Source organism: Crinia signifera, chromosome 3 (assembly GCF_055691185.1).
Source record: "Crinia signifera chromosome 3, ASM5569118v1, whole genome shotgun sequence".
NCBI lineage: Eukaryota > Metazoa > Chordata > Amphibia > Anura > Myobatrachidae > Crinia > Crinia signifera.
Window position 1 is genome coordinate 312,665,995 of NC_139219.1, and position 22,710 is coordinate 312,688,704.

Here is a 22,710-nt window from a genome sequence, read left to right on the forward strand (position 1 = left end):
ATTTCGGAAAAACCTGCGATTTCGGCCGTTTTTTGCCTAAAAATCGCACAAATCATATTTTCGCATCTCATTCAATGTCACTCTATGCCTCATCTCTTATATATTTGGCTACATCTGTCACTCAAAGTGTGTCTGACTCTCTAATGCTGGGTGGAGCCTCTGACTCACATGACTGACTCACATGACAGAGAACCAGCCCAGTGAGCCCACAGTGCCAGACACCCTCTGCCTCCCCATGTTACCCAGCAAAGACACAGCTACTCACCAGCCCCCGCCGCCCCCCTCCCGCGATTCGCGGCACCCCACCTCCCGCAATTCGCGGCACCCCCCCCCGCGACCCCCCCTCCCGTGATTCACGGCACACCCTCCCTCCGCGATTCGTGGCACCCCCCGCGACCCCACCTCCCGCGATTTACGGTCCCCCCCCCCGCGACCCCCCCTCCCGTGATTCGAGGCACACCCCCCCGCCATTACCCCCCCCTCCTGCGATTCGCGGGGCCCCTCCCACGATTCACGCACTCCCCCGCCCCCGTGAACCCCCCCTCCCGCAATTCGCAGCCCCCCCCCCACAATTTGCGGCAACCCAAGCCCCCACGACACCCCCTCCGGCGATTCAGGGCACCCCACCCCCCCGCGACCCCCCTCCTCCCGCGATTCGCGGCAGCCCGCCCCCGCGTCCCCCCCTTCCGCGATTCTCTGCAACCCCCCGCACCCATCCCCCCTGCACCCCCCCCCCGTGATTCGCGGCAAACCCCCCGGCCCCGTGCCTCCCCCTCCCGCGATTCGCTGCAACCCCTGCACCCCTCCTCCCGCAATTCGCAGCACCCACCCCCGCGACCCCCCCCTCCCGCAATTCATTGCACACCCACCCCCCGCAAGCCCCCCTCCCGCGGACCCCCCCCACCACCCCCCCCCCCCCCAGCTGCCGCGATTCACAGCAACCCCAGGATCAAATGGCACATGCAAAACACTGACACGGCTATGGTCGACGATGAAAAAGGTTGACATGAGTTTTTGAAGATTTATTTTTCATTTTAAGAATGTTTTCATATTCATTCTCATGTGTCGACATGGTCACCAATGAAGTGCCACACTTATGTCAACATTTAATGTGTTGACTTTTTCTTGTGGCGACTCACGGCAACCCCACGATTAAATGGAACATGCAAAACACTGACATGGCTATGGTCGACAAGGAAAAAGGTTGACTTGAGTTTTATTTTTCACTTTTTGAATGTTTTCATATTCATTCTCACGTGTAGACATGGACACCAATGAAGTGCCACATCTTGACTTATGTCAACATTTACATGTGTTGACCTTTCTGTGTTGATTTTTTCTTGTGGCGATTCGAGGCACCCTCCCGCGATTCGCAGCACACCCCCCCGCAATTCGCGGCACCCCCCGCGACTCCCGCGATTCGTGGCCCCACCCCGTGACCCCCCCTGCTATTCGCGGCACCCCCCTCCCACGATTCGCGCCAACCCCCCGGGCCCCCCCTCCCGCGGTTCGCGGTACCCCCTACCGCGATTCCCCCCCTGACCCCCCTCCTGTCATTGCGGCAACCCCCCACCCCCGCGACCCACCCTCCCAAGATTCACTGCAACCCCCCGCGCCCCTCCCACGATTCGCGGCACCCACACCCCCCCGCGACCCCCCCTCCCGCAATTCATGGCATCCACCCACGACCCCTCCTCCCGTGTTTCGCGGACACCCCTCACCTCCGTTCCCCCCCCCCCCGTGCGCGATTCAAGGCAACCCCAGGATTAAATGGCACATGCAAAACACTGACTGGCTATGGTCGACAATGAAAAAGGTTGACATGAGTTTTTGAAGATTTATTTTTCTTTTTTTGAATGTTTTCATATTCATTCTCATGTGTCGACGTGGACACCAAGTGTCACAATTATTTCAACATTTACATGTGTTGAGCTTTCTGTGTTGATTTTTTCTCGTGGCAATTTTTTCCAGTGACAACTATGTGCACGTCAACCTACACATCATCAACCAATTCTTTGTATAATATATAACACCTGTTCTGTTTTACTGTAGGTGCTTTAAGTCAGATCTTTTACTGCTACTATTACTGTTTATGTAAATGCATTCTGAATGACAGCAACATCCTTCCATCCTTCTACAAGAATATATAACCAACTAGGTGATTCATCACGCCCCGGGCCCCCCCCCTCCCGCAATTCGCGGACCCCCCGCGCACCCCCCTCTCCCGCGATTCACGCCCCCCTCCCACGATTCACGTCACCCCCCGCGCACCCCCCTCCCGCAATTAGCAACCCCCCCTCGCGCGATTCACGCCCTCTCCCGCCATTCGCGGACACCTGCGCCCCCTCCCTCCCTTGATTCACGGCACCCCCCGCGCCCCTCCCGCAATTCACGGCACCCCTAAGCCCCTCTTTCGTCCCCCGTATACTCACACACCCCTATCCCCAGTGTTCGCGAAAACCCCACAAAAAAGTGGGTCCCGGGGACTCCTCACGTTTAAAAATTGGGGTCCTACCTGACCTTTTCTGGGTCCCAACCTAAACGAAGGTTCTAATATCATCTGACAACTATAGCAGCCTCCTCTCCCCCACCCCCCAGCAGAATGTACATAGTGTTAGTGTGCCACACACCACAATGCCCAGTACATAATGTGCCACACACCTGAATGCCCAGTACATAATGTGCCACACACCTGAATGCCCAGTACATAATGTGCCACACACCTGAATGCCCAGTACATAATGTGCCACACACACGAATGCCCAGTACATAATGTGCCACACACCTGAATGCCCAGTGCATAATGTGCCACACACCAAAATGCCCAGTACATAATGTGCCACACACCAGAATGCCTAGTACATAATGTGCCACACACCTGAATGCCCAGTACATTATGTACTGGGCATTCAGGTGTGTGGCACATTATGTACTGGGCATTCAGGTGTGTGGCACATTATGTACTGGGCATTCAGGTGTATGGCACATAATGTGCCACACACCTGAATGCCCAGTACATAATGTGCCATACACCTGAATGCTTAGTACATAATGTGCCACACACCTGAATGCCCAGTACGTAATGTGCCACACACCTGAATGCCCAGTACAAGGTGTGCCACACACCACAATGCCCAGTACATAATGTGCCATACACCACAATGCCCAGTACATAATGTGCCACACACCTGAATGCCCAGTACATAATGTGCCACACACCAAAATGCCCAGTACATAATGTGCCACACACCTGAATGCCTAGTACATAATGTGCCACACACCTGAATGCCCAGTACATTATGTACTGGGCATTCAGGTGTGTGGCACATTATGTACTGGGCATTCAGGTGTATGGCACATAATGTGCCACACACCTGAATGCCCAGTACATAATGTGCCATACACCTGAATGCTTAGTACATAATGTGCCACACACCTGAATGCCCAGTACGTAATGTGCCACACACCTGAATGCCCAGTACAAGGTGTGCCACACACCACAATGCCCAGTACATAATGTGCCATACACCACAATGCCCAGTACATAATGTGCCACACACCTGAATGCCCAGTACATAATGTGCCACACACCTGAATGCCCAGTCAGTACATAATGTGCCACACACCACAATGCCCAGTCAGTACATAATGTGCCACACACCACAATGCCCAGTACATAATGTGCCACACACCTGAATGCCCAGTACATAATGTGCCACACACCTGAATGCCCAGTACATAATGTGCCACACACCACAATGCCCAGTCAGTACATAATGTGCCACACAGCACAATGCCCAGTCAGTACATAATGTGCCACACACCACAATGCCCAGTCAGTTAATATTGTCACACCATAATGCCCAATATTGTTCACTCTAGAAATCACATATCCCCTTCTGCCTGCACCTGACTACCTTGAAATAACCTTTACTTTTCCCCAACTCCACCTCACAGCATCCACATTAGCAGCCCCCCACACCCCACACCACAGGCATTTCCCCACTTATCTGGGCAGATGTGCACCGCAACCAATAGAGTACAAGAGGAGCAGATGCTGCTGAATAGCGCAGAGGAGGAGAGCATTGCCCGCACTCCCAGCCCTCTGTTTCCAGAGCCGGTTCCGGCAGGCATATGCTGGCGTGGGGAATAGCCGACAGAGGTGTGCGTATACCCGGCTTAGTGTCGCCCCCCTCACCCGCCAAGCCTTCCGCGCTGCAGGGCTGAGGAGGGCAGGACTACTACACTGTCAGTCACCGCGCCTCAGGCTGAGGAGGACGGGACTGTCAGCGCGGCTGGAGACTGCAGGGCTGAGGGGGAAGAGTCCACATGCTGCCGCGCTCAGCAGCGGCATACACTGTAAGTGCAGCAGTGGGCATAGAGTAGACTAGTCACCGTGCCAGGGCTGAGGTGGGTGGGACTGTCAGTCAGCGTGGCTAGGGGCTGAGTTGGCGTAGTGTTCACACGCTGCCACGCTCAGCAGCATACTAGACTGTCAGCGGGCAGGGAGGGACAGTAATTTGTCAGCGCCAATTAACTGTGCAGGGCGCGCAAGGTACTCACATGTCACATCCCCATGCGGCAGCCTTCTCCTCCTTGCAAGGCCAGTCAGCCAGCGCCCGACTGTGATGCGTGAGCACGTTTCCTCCTCTGCGGCCTCATCACAGAGGGGGAAAAACAGATCCCTCCACCCTAGCTACAGTTACACAGCGCGCATACCGATGCAACCGGAGCGCGTCCCAGAGGACGCAGGCAGAAACAAAAACTGAGTCCCTGCTGCTCAAAAGCGGGTAAAATACTCGCTATAGCGAGTATTTGCGAACCCTGTATCCCTACCGAGCTTCCTGCTCTCCTGAACCGTAACTTCCACCACTGGGGAGTCGCTGACGCTGTTTTGCCCACATGCCCCTATCATGCCTCATAGCCCAGCCTCCTGCTCTCATGCACCCTAACTCCCACCCAGTAGGAGGAGACACTGACTCAGGGCCACCATCCTGTACTGCCACACTGGACCCTCACCCACTGGCAGAAGCTGCATAGTATCTCCCACCCTCCTCTTTAGTCCCCCTTATGCCCACACACCCCTATTACTACCCAGCCTCCCTTTTTCCTGTGTCGTGACCTCCGCCAGTGGGGAGCCGCTGACTCAAAAACACCCTACTATACTATTGCACACACACACACCTAAACAACATGCACACACAGCCCCCCCCACCCACAAATGTCACTGTACCATCCACACTATCAATGTACATCTTACTCTGTAACCGCTTTTTAATTAAACAAAACAATACACACCCCCTTCCACATCATATGCTCTCTATTTAAACACCTCACCTATTACTGAAGGTGCAATACAGGTGTATCTTTCATACAATTTTAACCATCTTTCTCATATTCAAATGTTCACAAATTAAGGGGTGCAGCCCCTTACGACGGTGTGAAGAGCGCCCGTAGGGCGCGATGAATCACCTAGTTATTATTAAGTGTTGAATTTGCTTCCTCATTTCCAGAGATAAGATTAATTATATGGCTGTTTGAGGCTCGATTTTACATTATATTTTCCACCAGCAGATGGCGCTGTTGCCTTTTAAATCTTGAATGTTCGTCTGTCTACACACTGGGGGTTATTCTGGTTAATTCACAAGGCTGCAAATTCACAGCCTTGCGAGTCCACCAAACCCTGCCCAGCGAAAGCCGGGCAACCCGCCTCCCCCTCGCAGCGTGTGTACCGACGCACAGGCTTCGAATGGATGTTTTTCTGGACCACCAACACGAGGTACCCTGCAAGGGTCACAAGGTGTTCCAGGCTGCCACGGCACACGGTTTGATACAGTAGCTATAAAATCAGCATCCCCCCCTGGTACAATTAAGCCCGTCCCCCGGTAAAATAAAGCCCACCCTCCCCCAACCCTGTCTTACCCCGCTGGCGCTGCTTGGCGCCGCTGCCGGGTGTGTGGCCGAGACCCGCAGATCTACTTGTCTAGCATCCTTAAAAAGTGTCTGCTGTAAGGGGGGGGACATTTTGTGTGGGCTATTTTCTCATTAGCAGGAGCCAGCTGCTGCCAGCAGGAGAGCTGGGACTGCAAGACAAGTAGATCTGCGGGAGTCGGCCACACACCCGGCGGCGGCAGCGGCAAGCAGCGGGGTAAGGCAGGGCAGTGCAGAGCATCGATAGCCCCACAGACCCCCGGCGCCCACACTTACTCAGCGCTTCGCTGGGATTGCGGGGCTATTGTTACACCACTGGTTTGGGAGCCACAGGTCTAAAGACTTGTTATGTAACGTATGTTAGGTACACATTACCCGATGATATCATTAATAATCTTGTTCAGGGCGTATACACTATATCGCCCAGGAAATCCAATCAAATCAAGGAAAAATCGTTAACGATGTCGTTCATGCATGAGTAGGCAACGGCACAGGAGTTTACACCCTTTGCAGGCGAGTTTCATCCTCAGGGGCAGATTTATTAAGCTCAGTGAAGTGATAAAGTGTCTGGTTTTTAATCACCAGCCAATGAGCTCCTAACTGTCACTTTCCAAATCAAGCATGTAACTTCACAGTTATGAGCTGATTAGCCGGTGAGAAAAACAAGACACTTTATCACTTCACGCTCCTCCGACCAGCGACCAAACAGGAGCGCGCAGCCGGCGATTTATCGCCGGTGCACACTCCAATCGCTGGCAATATGCCGATGTTCACGCAGCTGCGCAATTATCGTTAGACTGTGCATACTCCAAGGTACTCTATCAATGCCACCTGTAATCAGCATCAAAAATATAGTGCTATGGGTTGTTTGGTCGAGGATAGCAATAAGGTTTGATAAACATTTATTGGTTAAAAACATCCATGGGCACAAATACGAATCATAATCTGTCTTTAAAAATTTCAGAACATACTATACAACAAGGGATAAGCTATTAAATCCTAGGTTGAACTAGATGGACGCAAGTCTTTATTCAGCTTCATCTACTATATAACTATGTAACTATGATGGTGCCAAACTATTATCTTGCCTCGGGCCTCGTGAGGTCTAATTCCTCCTCTGCCCAGGCCCTTCATGAACTAGCCATACACTGGAGTAAAATGTTAAGAATAGAACGAAAAGCGCCTCTTCCCATTCATATAAATATGCTTATAACCAGTGCCGTGCGGTGGTGGCTGTGAATGGAGAGGCACTGTCACAGCCATCATCGCACCCCCCCTCCCGACTCTCATGCCTGGCTGCAGCCGACTCCTGCTGCTCCCCTTCCAGCAGCCGCCAGCCAGCAACCTTTCCCCGCCGCCATCTCTGTCCTCGCCTGCCAAACCCCCCATGGCCGCCGCCGCCGACACCAGCGCCGCAGCAACCGTCCCCCGCAGCTACCTCTGTCCCCCATCATAAAATTGTACTTACCAGGCAGGGGACAGGGACACAGCACACGGCAGGGAACCGGGACTCGAGAGCCAAAGTGACACTGTCATGCTTAAATTACAGGGGCTGCTGTGATTGGACAGCAACTGGATCTGCTGTCCAATCACAGAAGCCCCTGTCAATTAGGCACTTCTAGAAGTGCTGCTTTTGTGTTATTTTTAATGGGATTTTTTAGCCAACTGCTTAGCCCTGCCCCCCCGCTTAATCCCCTTGCCGTTCTTTGTGGGAGGCACGCTTATCGGTGCCTCCCAAACTAGGTTAAATAATTCAATCTAGTAAAATAATCTAAAGAAAATACTTATGACACAGAATATGTGTCATAGGTATATTCTTTGTATTATTTTGAAACAAAATGACAGGGGAAGCACTGCCTCCCCTGCCTCCCCTGACTGCACGATCCCTGCTTATAACCTATCCTGCAAGACTGCCTGTCCCGGCTGCAGGTGACAGATATCCCGATAATCTGTTATGTGTTTCCTAATATCTCTTGACAGCATTTCCCATGGGGTATGAGGCGTAATGGTCGTTACTGTCACCTGCTTGCTTCAATAAAGGATTCTTTTATTTTGTTACCAGATAGCCTTGATAAAGTTTCCCCTTAGGACGGAACCAGTGCGATTCCAACATGACAACTGGTATGTTTTAACTACGTCAAAATTACTTTTATTTTCAGCCCTTTTTGCACGTTGAAGTACAAATTCTATAGACAGCCAGAGGCCTACTTTAAAAAAACAAAGGGCCTTATTCAGCCCCGCTCACTAGACAGCGTACCCTCGCTGCCTAGCAAGCAGGTAAGCACTGCCCCGAAGAACTCCGCCTCGCCACCCCTTCCGCCCGCATCCCCTCGTAACATGCGCAGGGATGTGTCCAAGAACTAGGGCTGACCATCAATGATTTGAAATCATTGATGGTTTATGGCCGATGTGGAGTACTTCTTTTGCCATCAATGGGGAGAACCAAATGGTTTCCCTCTATCGATGGCACAGCAAAACCGTTGTTTTGCTTTTGTTTTTCAAGTGCCGGGACAAGGAGCATAGTTCCGACACCCGTGAAGCCCTGCTCTGTATTGATTGGTCCACAGGTCAGTTAGTCAAGAAAAATGGATGAACATCAATAGGTAAAAACATAGATGGTCATTCATTGCATAGTTTAACACTATCGATGGCTAGTTGCGCAGACCCCTACCCATCGGAACAGATTCTGGACAAGATGCACTAAGTTTTAAAAGTGACAAAATGGAGAGTGATAAACAACCAACCAATAAGGGGATTTTTACTTGATAACCAGGATATTTGTCTGACAAAGTAATTAGGAAAAAGTCTACGCAGTTTGCCAGACTATTACGGTCTGCAATGCATGCGCAGAACTGAACCATTGGGGAACTGTGTTCTGTATCAGCCCCATAGACTAGTGTGACATTAATAAAGTCTTGAGTCTGCTGTGTGGTACGGAATATTTATCTATTTACCGATTCTTATACAGCGCACAAAGTTCCGTTGCGCTTTACAATTGGAAATAGGGGTAGTAACAGACAGTCAAACAGGCAGGAGGACCCTGCTTGCAAGCATACAATCTATATGAATATCTCTGTTGCCTACGAGAAAGACTATTCAGAGACAGAAGTTAAGAATATCTGTGGGAGAATAATCCAAAAAATAGGCCTCAGCCCGCATGAATGGTGAAAAGCATCATATCAAAATTGGTTGCATGCCATGTGCCCGGTTTGCTCAGTGTATGCCGCAGGGTCTCATTTTACACCATTGAGGTTCCTTCTTGTGTTTTGACCTCTCAGTTTCATAGTGTGGTTTGCAGTGAATTGTGTGGTGATATTTTGTGTTGTCTAGTATTCTTATTCTTGCGACTAGGTCGCATGTGGTTTGAGACGTGGTCGCCAACTTATTTTTGTTTTCCCCCGGTATTGGCTCAGGAGCCATTAGCTAGTGTCATCCCCAGTTAGGCCCTGTTTGCCAGTTTCACCTTTTGGTCTCCTCTAAAGAATCACCAGTCCCTTGTCCACCATAAGACCTGGTTGCACCGGAGTTGGGGCGATATTAATTCACCACTCCAAATGTGGAGATTATAGGTGAAACCCTAGCATCAGCAGGTACTTGTCATTCTTTAGGGCAGACCAACAGAGGTAGTGTAGGACCTAAACAGCGGCCACAGCTGCTGGGTTCACACCTAAAACCTTAACACAAATATGTCTCTCAGTAGTAATGCTGTGGGCATTTGTTGTACAACATGGGACATTTCTCTGAACCAGTCTACTGCCAGAAATGTACAGTGACCACCTGATTTGGGTGGTATGGTAAGCTAGCCCACAGCTATGGAACTCCATGGCCCAAGAGGAATCTGAAGAAGTTGCACAAGGGTTCCTGGTTGACTGTCTACTTCATCTTAGGTCACCGTTAGGCTTCAACTAATAGGCCATTTTGTTGCCTGGATTTCAGGTGATCTTGTCATTCTAACAGCAAGACACATTCTAGAACAAATCATTGCAGAAGAGGGTAAACACTGAACACATAACAAAGCAATTGTCCAGGTTCTTCTGGATTTTGCTATTCAATTCCTGGCAAAAACTAATCCGGCTGAAAGGCTTCATCGCAGTCTAAGGCCGAATAGTCTCCTTTGTTGATGGCCAAGAAAAGACAGGAGACCCGTTTATTCTTTTTAGGCTCAAGGTTGATTTCTCATACCTGTCTTCATGCTGGTGGCTTACAAGCGAGAACCACTTCGCTTAGGGGTCTATCCGAGACACATTAGCTTAGTCCTGAGAGGACCGTTGTTGAGAGACAAAGATAATTCTGATGAGCTGGAAAAACTTAAAATCCTGGGAACAAAGGCAAAGTGGATTGGCTGGAGCAGGTAGTGAGGGATGAAGCAGTAGTCTGTGAACAAGCAAATAAAAGAAGATTCTTTGAAGCACCAAAGAAAGGGAAATACAAACTTTGCTCGTGGATAGCTCAGTAGGGCCTTATAAAGAAAGCAAATGGACAAGTCGGTAAAACTGACTTCTACAAATAATAGCTGAATCTTACAATGGTTTCTTTTCAAACACGTACCGGTACTCGCGTCGTCAGATGTATAATGACACACATCAAGGTATCTTTTTCCCTCTTCAAGAATGGAGTAGACGTCTCAAATAAGGAGAATTTATTTAAACAAGTAACATGACAACCATATAAAATGGTCAGTCTTTTCTGAAATCCTACCTGCTGCAGGTAGGATCTCAGTAACAACCATTGTAGTGGGTGGGGGTCGCGATCAGATCGCGATCACATCAGGGGGATTTTCTGTGCCAGCCGGTCGGCGGCTCCGTCAACTCGTGAGCTGGTCGTACATTCCTGTGACGACCCGCTCACGAGCAGCATCGTGCTGGTGTGTGCCCAGCATTGCTAATCACATATGTACTAACGTATGTGATTATTAACGCAAAGGGCAGCGCTTGTGATAAGAGCTGCCCTTTGCGAAGCAGCCAGGGGGGAGGGTTGAGTGGGTTCTCCGCGGCTCTCCCCCTCTGCCGGTGCCTGGAAGCCAGCCTCCTGCTCAGCCAGCTGCTGAGCTCCTCCTCCCTGCACCTGGAAGAGGTGCAGGGAGGAGGAGGTCACTGGTCCGGGCAGCACAGCAGGGCATTCGCACGCCTGGCAGGCAGCATTAGAAGACTCGCTAAGCAGAGAACTTTCGCTGCTCAGCGAGCCCACCAGAATAACCCCAGGTGTGTAAGCACTGTATAGTTTGTCCAGGATTTCCAGGCAGGGCAATCGTTAGCGACATGGTCTAATTTGCGCTCATCTTTGGAGTGCCATGAGTACTGTTCTCTACAGTTTCTGTATAAATCACGTTTCATTGTTTCGCTAGTAAAGGGTTAAATGCTCCGGGTACTGTTTATAAGATGACTTGCAGCGGGCTCCCCATCTCTGTAGGAAGTTTGTCAGCGAGTACAGACAGGCATAGTGGCAGTGTGCAGACAGACTGGGATGGATCGGTAATTGTGATTAATTAGCTGCTGGAAGTGTAAAATATTGAAGGAAACACATTGGCTCGCTGGACTGTATGCTGTCACCTGACTTACCTTTTCCCTGAGGGCAAAAACATTCCATGTGGCCAGTCTTACCCAATATCTAATACCTACTATATCCTGATCCACGCTGTATAAACAGGCATGCGTTTGAGTGTCTCGTTTGGTGGTTCTTGTCCTGAGTGACTTATCATGTTAGGAATTTTCTTGTTGAAATCTCAGGAAACAGGCAGCGAAGTTCACACTGGAGTGACATTACTCATATACAATACCTGTCTATCAGCACAGGGATAGATGAACCACTCTTCCCACCTAATATGCTCTATCCTAAGAGTGGGATGTCAAAGTGTTAATACCTACCTGGGCCGCACCAGTGTTTTATCACAGTGCATCCTGGGGGGGGGGGGGGGGGAGTTTGAATCCAAGGCTAGTTTTCCACAAGGCAACCTAGTCCTAGAAGGTCCCAAGGGGCTCCATAAAGATATCCTGGCCATCCACAACATTCCCGGAGGAGCATTGCTCAACTACCGAATGACGTCATGACATCACATGGACCCGCCCACACTCATGACATCACACAGATAAAAGTCCCTTTGATGTTCTTTGAAATTATAAAACTGTTTGGACTCACAGAATGGTCTCATCCACTGTATGTGGGCAGTCAGGTTACTGTGAACGTGACACAGGTAGTAAGCTACTTCAAAAAGAACTAGAGCCTGAATCAGATTTTTACGCAATGGGTTGGTGTCCGCGCAAGTGAGCATTTATCGTTAGACTGTGCAGGAGTCCAGGTACTCTCAATGCTGCCAGAAATCAGCAGCAAAATACAGTGCTATGGATTGTTTGAGGGAGGGGAGCCCCAAACTGGTATCTTGCCAAAATTGGGGTCTAAATCCGCCTCTGCCTGGAATGGGAGCACTTCCTTGTGATACTGGCTTCACCAACACAGGGACGCTGGGTAGAGGAGATCCCGAGAGAGCTGCGGCTGGCTCCGCCATTGACGATGTGATTGATTGAGAGAGTTCCAGAGGTAGAGAGCAGCATTTGCACATTCTTAAAGAGAGAGATTGGGAGGAAGCAACCAGTTGGCCAGAGATGTGGTGTGCATTTCTGGAATATAGAGGGCGAGTAGGAGTTAGAGAATTATATATATGAGAAGTTAATCCGGGTTCTGGCTAGGTGTGAACGGGTCTCCAAATTATAATGGGGCAGTGTGAACAGTGTGTGGAAAGCTGGCTCACCAGTGCTTGGAGACAATGGAGTTTATTTAAGACAAGGGGGTATCGTCAGCTTTTGCATTTTACGCCGCGGTAACCCGGCAGTGGGTCCTTTAGTGCCTCCCGAAATGCAGTAAAAACCCTGATAACGGGGTTTTCACCGCATTTTTGCATTAGTGCATCCCCCCTAATCACACAGCTACGAATTTGCATGTTGGGCGATTATCAATAGACTGTGCATGCCTACAGCTCGTAGTACACAGGTGCGCAGGCGTCCTGTGATAAAATCCTGCTACTTTTTTTAATAGCTGGCCGCACACAAGTTGATTCACACGAATTTGGCGTTTGGGGGGGTTGTAACTGGCCATATTCTGGGAGTGTCAGGGAAAAGGCTAAACAAAAACAAGCCACCCTCGCCGTTTAACCCCCTCGCTGGCCGCAACGTTCTGAGGGAATCCTTGCTGGCAGAGGACGGCGAGGATTCCCCAAAATGGTGTGGTTTGTGGCTAATGCAGGGAGCCTGCTGCATTTAGCCACTCGCCTCACTGTTTTGGCGGCCGCACATGCCGTTTCCACCTCGCTATAAAAACCCAGCGATGTGGAAGCGGCATGTGCAGGGGGGGGGGGTCGGTTGAATACTGATCTGCGAGCTCTCACAGCTCGGTAAAGACCATTAAATATGGCCCATGGAGTCTTGATCCCATGCTGAGTTGATCGCGACCCACTGAGGTTTCAGGACCCAAAGTCTGAGAACCGCTGATCTATTGCATCCTAGAAAATGATAGACTGAATATGATAGGTTACCATGGGCAACATACAGGGACTAATTAAGGATTCGAGCCACCCTAGGCTAATACAGAAGTGCCCCCTCCCCACCAACAGTTCAGCTAAAAATCTGTAACAGGCTCGGGCCCCAGGTCCATTCATACACATTTACCGCCCTAGCAGTGCTGGCATCGGCGGCAGTGGCATCAATCCCATCCTTGGCGGCGGCTCTCACAGGATCTCCTCTTCCCAGCATCCCTGCCTCCGTGGCACCGCCAATCCTAGAAGGCACCGCTGCTCCATCATTTTCTGGGGAAGATCTCAGGAGACCTTGCTCAGACCTAACTTCAGCGGCACCAGGAAGCGCTCCTGTCCCAGCGCAATCTGTTGTGTCGGCGCTGCACTCCCCAGGACCCAGACTGCAGTCTAATCAGTCTATTGGTTAATCAGGCCCTGGCAACATCACTTCTTTTCATTTTTAGAAGCTTTAGTACATTTACCCCCTATGGCCCAATACACTACAATCCGACTGAAAAATCGGGTGAAAAGTGGCTAAATCGAATGTATTTGACATCCGATCAAGCATACACGGTCCCTTCTGCACGTCTGATCTCCGACTCGGCCCCCCTGCCGGTGTCACATGCATCAGGGCCGCATGCAATGTATTGCATGCGATCCTGCCACCCGAGAAGGGCCCCAGTGACTCAAGGGGGATCGGCTGGCCATATACTGCAGCGACTTCTTGCAGCAGTGTACGGAAGCCTTTAGTGTGTCTTCAGAACCAAGTTTGGGAATTACTGCTCTAGAAGATCCACCATGTCATACAGAAAATGACACATAACGTGCCCTCTTAATAAGACCATTTGATCATTTTTAGCCTTCCATAATTGTGTTTGATATTTAGCCATTGCCAGGAATTCTGCTTTGATGTACGTTTGATTTTCATGATGCAAGTCTCTGATATTGGGTCATTTGCGCTTAGCGTCTGTGTGTCGGCTGTCACAAAGTGACACAGAGTAGTTAGCTGACGCGCACAAAATAATGCGATTTTCACTCTTATGTTCCGTTTTGATCATTTTTGAGCTGGTATAAGCCCCACCTGTAGCTTTATTCTTTGTTTCATTCCTCTCATCAAAGGGAAGATTCACACCTTATTATAAATGAGTGGTTACACAATGTGGATGTATTTCACACTTCACACATAAACAAGCGAGTAGGAGTATACAGGGGGGGGGGGGGGGCTGATAAAGTGCAAGAAAGAGAGAAAATAAGTGCAGAGGTGGAAAGCGGCAATTTGTGTGGGTGCCACCAGGGCATTCTTACATGTCCTGCTGGAGATCAGGGCAGTGGCGTAACTACTAGGGTTACAACCACCCATCCAGGATTACTCTGGACAGCGAATCCGGTAATTAAGACCGGAGTCCGGAGGGGTGACGTTCCTGGACTATACAATGTCCGGGAATAGGCAGCTAGACAGTCCTGCTATTTGGAGACTGTCCCACTGTCCCTCCTATGAGTGGCAATGTCCCGCGGGTGGGGGCAGTTGGGGGGGGCAGTCCAAGATCACCACTGCCCTGCAGCCGGTGATCGCTGAAGAGATCCATCAGTCCCGGGAGGGAGTGAAAGGAGGGGGCCGGGGGCTACCCAGTCGCTAGGGGAGGGCTGGGCACCCCCCCCCCCTCCGAAAAATTATAAAAATGGGGGTCGTGGCGCTAGGCCACAGCCCTCTACCCAAGGCCCTAGCCACCCATTAGCCCCGCCCCTTTTTGGTCCAGGTCCCGAATTCAGAGTTGAAAATGTTGGGAGGTATGCATTGTATAGTCCAGGAACACCACCCCTCCGGACTCCAGACACCTATCTAGATTACCAGACTGCTCGGTGTAATCCTGGACGGGTGGTAACCCTAGTAACTACCAAGGGTGCAGCTTCTCTGGGGCCCAAGCTGCTTCCCCTATGAAGTGTAATGAAGATTTTGCTATGGGACCCACAAATTCTAGTTACGCCCCTGGATCAGACTTTAGATTATTCTGACAGTGGGACAGATTCACACCTGTACACACCAGGGAGATTCAGAATCGCACATGACGTGGACTTTTCTTGCTGTTTTTAGCAACTGAGCTGAACTGGCGGGAGTGAGGCGTTCACCGGTTTGCAGTGGTGTAGCTAGGTGCCACGGCGGCCGGAGCAAGGGCATGTTTCGCGCCCCCCAATTTGTAGTAGGTGAGGCTCCTGCGCAGTGAAAATTGGGCACGGCCCAACATTCTCGGGGAGCCGGCGGGGGAGACGGACTTAGTTGGCAGACGAGAGTGCACTTGAGCGGACGAGATGGCGGTGCCGGCACGGCTCCGGCGCCATGATAGCTTGCGGCGCCTGGAGCTTGTGCTCTACCGGCACCGCCCTCGCTACGCCTCTGCCGGTTTGTGTAGCGTACCTCTAGTCTCTCATCACATGCCCTGAAAGTGGGCGCATACGCACCTATGTAGACATGAGTGATTCTGTTTGTGCCATGAAACCACTTTTTGTTCTGGGGAAAATCAAAATCCTCCCAATTATATCGTTACAGCAAAAGTACAAATATGATTGATATTTATTCTAAAGGTGCCCACACACTAGAACGATTTTTGGGCCGATATGCCGATTTTCGATAAATCGGCCGATATATCGGCCGATATTTACCGATAATCGGTCAAAAATCGGTCGAAAATCGGCCGATGCTCGCTCCCGTGGATCTTTTGCTAAATCTTCTGATCTTACATGCTGCACAAAAGATCAGAAGATTTAACAAAAGATCCATAGGAACGCACACGGGATCTTAAGAAAAATCTTTGGTAAAGATGTGCGCTTGCCTGAAATCTTTTGTCCAGATCGGACAAAAGATTTGAAGGCTAATTTATGCGCACATCTTAAGATCGCAGATCTTTCTAGTGTGTGGGCACCTTAAGGCTTATTGTGCTTTCACAACTGTGGACTAAAAGGCACAGTCATGGGCTCATAGCTTAACCATTAACTGCCTCACTTCCGGTTCCGTCTGCAGCGCCATCAGCATCTCCTTGTGCTTTTGCCCGACCAGCAATCCACTGGGAGCTGCCGGCGCTGCCCTCAGACATCAGCGATCATCTGCCCCGTGCTGACACGGGTGGAAGAAGCAGCGGCATTAATCCTACAGGCGTTAGCCGGAACCCCGGAGACACAGAGGGACCAGATTCCTGACCGCACTCTATTCCTCCGCTACTCCTTAATATAAGGACACGCATACCGCTCACTTCCACTCCATTCATAAGCCCTGTGGATATTTCAAATTGAGACAAGGGGGTACAGGAGAGGAAAAAAGGTTGGGAACCGATGTGATGATGCAAAAGTCCGCTGGTGTTCGGAACATGTGTATCTGTGTTGCTCACCGCCAGAGCTCCGGCACTGCCTGGTCCCAATGGACAGCATCTTCCTCTCCGCTAGAATTAAAGGTGAAGTCACTTGATTCAAATCCTAGTCCCTATTAAAGCAAACAGTGCCAGAGTACTAGGCAAGATAATGGGCGTGATTCATACCCGCTTGCTAGGCAGCATATATTCACTGCCTAGCGAGCAGGTAAACGGCACCCGCCGAAATGACATGCGAGAGGATGTCTGCACTCACGTGCGGCAGCATGAAGGAAAAATCATTTGATGGTTGCTCAAAGTAAAAAAGTAAACCCCGAATGCGATTCGATTCCGCAGTTTGCGCATGCGCAAACCTCGGCCATTGAGAACGGGACCGAACTTGGGTCTTAATGGTCCCCAATGTATTCGTACTCCTGTGTTCTGGACCTGGCTGTGTTATCCTGGATTGCTGGCTTTGGATTCACACTTCTCCTGCTATAGTGGGGCTATCCAATTAGTCATGATAAAACATATTTTTTCCAGGCTATCCAATTAGATCACCCGTAGAAAGATACAAACCTTTGTGTTTTCCCTGGCTGCAGCGAAAAATGGGCCTGCTTCCGGTGATTTGGTGTTGCTTGGCTGAGACAAGTTGTCCCCAATACGCTGTGGCTTGCACCGGCTAGTTGGATAGACAAAATGACTGCGGGTAATTGGATATTCCCCCTTGAATTGTTTTTCCCATGATTCTCTGGGTTCCGGCCTCCGCTCGCTATTGACCTTCTTCTTCCTGACCCCTGTAACTTCTCTAACCGCCTGGTTAATATCTCCTGCCCGCCTGTTCTGTAGCCACACTGTGGCATCCGCACCCTGTACTTCTAAACCCAGCTTGTCTATTGGTCACCCAGACAAAGATCCGTTACCTGCTTGCTGGGTGCATGACGTCAGCACCAGCCCCAAATTCGGCGGATAGCGGCTGGAATTAGTCTAGACTGACTTTTATTACCGAAGGGAAGAACAAATAATTTGATGGTGTTAGCGAACACATCTCCTTGCATGTTGTTAGATTCGAGATTAGGGATTCGCGCGGGGTGGATGTTCGGCCAGGCGGCATGCAGCGTTTTCCTGTTGATTACAGGCAGCCTAATGTACAGGGGCCCTGGTTCCCCTGTTGCTAACCTCCAGCATATTAGACTCCACACCTCTGCTCTGGGTGGTCTCTCCCATTGGGCAGCTAAGATCCATTAAAATCCCGAGCTCTCATGCTCGATGTGGAAGGCTGTCCTGGCCACCGGGTTTCCCTCTGCAGACGCAAGTGTCATTATTAGGGGTAAATTTACTAAGATGGGAGTTCTATTGAAGATTGGATGTTTCCCATAGCAACCAATCAGATTCTATCTACTATCTTCTAGAACAGGGCTGGGAACACCGGCCCTCCAGATGTTAATGAACTACACATCCCAGGATGCTTTGCATTAGTTTTGCTATGTGGCCATGCTGAAACTGATGCAAGGCATGCTGGGATGTGTAGTTCATCAACATCTGAAGGGCCGGTGTTGCCCAGCCCTGTTCTAGAAGATGCAAAATAAATAAGAAGTAGAATCCGATTGGTTGCTAGGGGCAACATCTCATCTTCAATAGAACGGCCATCTTAGTAAATGTACCCCTTAGAATCTGCAATTGCAGAAGCCCAATGTTCTGTGTCAATGAGCCCATCAGAAAACAGACGCACCATCCCTGTTGGAACGCAGCGATGACGCATAGACGTGAGATCAGCCAATGATGACACTACTACAGAACGTGGCGGAGTACTGTACTATAGGTGTGTCTATAGAATGCGGCTCGGGCACTTGCAGGATCACCCATATACACCTGTTAGGAAGCGGATCCCCTGCATTTCCTAGAGTGCCGGTGCCAACACCATGCTCCCAGAATTACTATAATATCCGAGGGGTGTAAAGTTCGGCACTTTACGCTCCAGTAATGACGCAGCGTCAAGCAGATACAATGTTGACGGGGCGATAATACCACTTTGAGACTTCCACATTCTTTATCCATAACAAGTCACAACCTGCTTCCCTTATGATCTAGAACCTTGACGCTTTCCTCTCATCTTTATTGTGTTCGCCCCGTGCAGTTGTTCAGTCCTGCGGAACATGCTGAGACCCTAATGTATAAATCATAGTATTAGTCTTTATAGGGGGAATAGACCAATGCAAGCCTTTGTGTGTGCCTGTGACAGTGGGCCTTATTCTAGTTCACTCTTAGAGGCAAATTCCTTCTTAGCTGGACAAAACCATGTGCACTGCAGGGGGGCAGATGTAACAGGTGCAGAGAGATTTGGTGAGTTATTTGGTTTCAATGCAGGGTAAATACTGGCTGCTTTAGTTTTACACTGCAATATAGATCTCACTTTGAAGAAAAACCCCACCCAAATCTAATTCTCTCTGCACATGTTACATCTGCCCCCCCTGCAGTGCACATGGTTTTGTCCAGCTAAGAAGGAATTTGCCTCTAAGAGTGAACTAGAATAAGGCCCAGTGACACACAGGGTTTTATTCTAGTTCACTCTTTCTGGCAAAATCCTTTTTAGATGGACAAAACCATGTGCACTGCAGGTGGGGCAGATGTAACTTGTGCAGAGAGAATTAGATTTGGGTGGGGTTTTACTTCAAAGTGAGATCTATATTGCAGTGTAAAAATAAAGCAGTCAGTATTTACCCTGCACAGAAACAAAATAACTCACTTAAATCTAATTCTCTCTGCACATATTACATCTGCCCCACTGCAGTGCACATGGTTTTGTCCATCTAAGAAGAATTTTGGCAGAAAGAGTGAACTAGAATAAGGCCCATAGTGACCAGGTGCTAGGCAACTGTAATATATGTATATAGGCAACTGTAATACATTTATTTATTATTACGGTACTTGTTTCCTAGCACGGCCACTCCGATTTACATCGGGGTGGTCGTGTCGGAAAAATCGGGTCCATCGCATGCGATGCGATCGACGCGACCGACCCGATTTTTTGATTGAATGAAATGTAAATCGGGTCCCTGGGACCCGATTTTACATTGGATTCAATGTAAAATATTCCCTAGACCCCCAAATTTAACGACGTAAACCCCACCCCACGATAGACGCCAACCCGAAGCGTGGCGAGCGCAGCGAGCCCGCGAGGGGCGGCGGTGCGCGTCCTCCGACCTTTTCATTCCCCTACTATCCACGTCGGTGTGGAGTTGAGAATAGAATAGTGTGGCGAGCGCAGCGAGCCACCGAGCCCGAAGCGTGGCGAGGGGACGCGTATACCTGTGAAGTTATACGCGTCCCCTCGCGGGGCTCGCTGCGCTCGCCACGCTTCGGGCTCGGTGGCTCGCTGCGCTCGCCACACTATTCTATTCTCAACTCCACGCCGACGTGGATAGTAGGGGAATGAAAAGGTCGGAGGACGCGCACCGCCGCCCCTCGCGGGCTCGCGCTCGCCACGCTTCGGGTTGGCGTCTATCGTGGGGTGACGACGGGGACATCTATAATGTGAAATGGGTCATATTGGGCCATTTCACATTTTTCACATTTTTTTAAAGGTGAGATGGACTTAATCAAGTCCATCTCATCTTGTGCCATTATAATGGCACAAGACCGACGCGATCCTCCCGATTTCAATGTTAAAAAATATTTTAACATTGAAGCCTATGGCAAAATCGGGGGCATCGCGTCGGTCGCGTCGGGACCAATGTTAATGGTCCCGACCGACGCGATGCCCCCGATTTTGAACCTTTGCCGGCAAAATGGACCTGATTTCAAAGGAAATCGGGTCCATCGTGTGGATCGTGTACCTTAACTTAAAGGTACACGATCCACACGATTGTGGCCGTGCTAGGAAACAAGTACCATTATTACCAGTTATTTATATAGCGCACACATATTCCGCAGCGCTTTACAGAGAATATTGAACATTCACATCAGACCCTGCCCCAGTGGAGCTTACAATCTATATTCCCTACCACATGTACATGCACACAGACATTCTAGGGTTAATTTGTTGGGAGCCAATTGACCTACCAGTATATTTTTGGATTGTGGGAGGAAACCGGAGTACCCGGAGGAAACCCACGCAAGCACGGGGAGAATATACAAACCCCGCACAGTTAGGGCCATGGTGGGAATCTATCCCATGACCTCAGTGCTGTGAGGCAGTAATGCTAACCATTACACCATCCGTGCTGCCCCAATAATACATGTTTATAAGCCTCTACCAGGGTCTCTCTGTACAAATTACACAGAGATTATGCGATGCAAAGCTGCCCGCCCCCCGCTGTCGGCGCCAGGCAGGGGGAAAGCTGCCCAGTGTGTATGCCTCAGCAATGAGCGGTGAGCTCTGCTGCGCGCTCCCGCATCATGGTTATACCAGCAGATGAGTGGCATTGAGGACAGCTTTGTATAGCGCTCCGCTATGCAAAGTCGTCCTCTCCCCTCCATCGGCGCCGGGCAGGGGGAAAGCCGCTCAGTGTGTATGCATTGAGCGGCTTTCCCCCCAGCGATGTTAGCGATCATCGCTGTCCATACTAGAGATGTGCAGACTCGGATTCCAGAGATCTGAGCCCCCACGGACGTCATCATTCCGAGCCCGGTTCCGAGCAGCACTCGGAGATTCCCGCCTGACTCAGGTCCGTCCGCGTGGTCAGAACGTCATCTCCCGGCGCCGGATTTCGCGAGGCTTTAAAAGCGGCTGCTGCGCCCGCCATCTTCACTCCAGTCTAGTAGTGGGTTGGGAGAGGGTGTGTTGGTGCTGCTGCTGGGGCTTAAACTTGAGCTTGACCTTGAACGCAATATTTTTTATTCGCTGGGGCTTTCTCTCAGTGCTGCTGTGTAGTCTAACTGTGTACTTGTAGTACTACTGTCTCCTCTGTGCGGTCTACCTCTGGTGTGCTGTAATTATTTTATTCGCTGGGGCTGTCTCCCTCAGTGCTGCTGTGTACTCTGTTTTCCTCTCTGCTTAGGAGAACAGTCTAACTGTGTACTTGTAGTACTACTGTCTCCTCTGTGCTGGGGCCTACCTCTGGTGCTGTGCTGTAATATATATTATATGAATAATTAATTATATTATATATAGTCCACTGGTGCTGCCTGCACTGAATCTGCCAGTATTATTTAGTAACTCAGTCCACTGTTGCCACTGGCAGTGCTACTGCCTACCTAGTGTACCTACCTAGTACATACTAGGCTGCTACAGGTATATCTAATTTAATTAAAAAATAATACTTGTGCTGTGTGGGACTGCTGGTGCCACTGAGTGCCACTGCCAAGCAGCAGGGCCGGCAACAGAAATCTTGGGGCCCGGTACACTGATATCTCTGGGGCACCCCTAACCACGCCCCCTTGAGCAGAATATTTTTAGTATACTGCATATTGAATGTGTTTTTTATTATTAAAAAATACACAATTAATAATCATTAATACTGGAGGGGTGTCTGGGTAAGTACCCTTATAGGAATCCAGGCAGGTGCCTTTATAAACCATTTCTAGGCACTGCACTGCCACAACTATGCTTACAGCCGTCAGAACTTAGGGGCCCCTCACAAGCTTGGGGCCCGGTACAGGTGTCCCCTTTGACCCCCCCTGTCGCCTGCCCTGCCAAGCAGTACCTAATACATACTTGCCGACTTTTCAGCTGCCCTCTCCGGGAGAGGGCAGCCAGCTCTGGTAGGCAGGGGGGTGGGGCAACATCCGGGAGTGAAAAGAGGCGGTTCGGGGGCGTGGCCACAAAGATGCTTCCCTGTTGGGGGGCTTGCCTACAGCCTTGCGTCATTTTAGCCCCGCCCTCCACCGTGCAATGCCGGTATTTCAGGCATTGCATGGCGGGGGGCGGGGCTAAAATGCCGCGATCGCAGCATTTTACCCGCGGCCCCCCCGTCGAGGGACACATCGCGGGAGCTG

General features: G+C 50.3%; 1 protein-coding gene across 2 annotated transcripts in view; it reads left to right on the forward strand.

Moving 5' to 3' along the window:
- The window catches only part of EVA1A (eva-1 homolog A, regulator of programmed cell death), a 313,736-nt gene that overhangs the window by 2,729 nt on the left and 288,297 nt on the right, over nt 1-22,710 (forward strand). Inside the window, exon 2 of one of the 2 annotated variants that reach the window (XM_083178647.1) lies at nt 7,994-8,052. The exons of the other annotated variant lie outside the window; for it this stretch is intronic. Within the exon in view, the coding sequence (XP_083034773.1) occupies nt 8,043-8,052 (10 nt within the window). The 5' untranslated portion in view covers nt 7,994-8,042. The remainder of the gene's footprint in view (nt 1-7,993; nt 8,053-22,710) is intronic. 2 annotated transcript variants of the gene reach the window in all.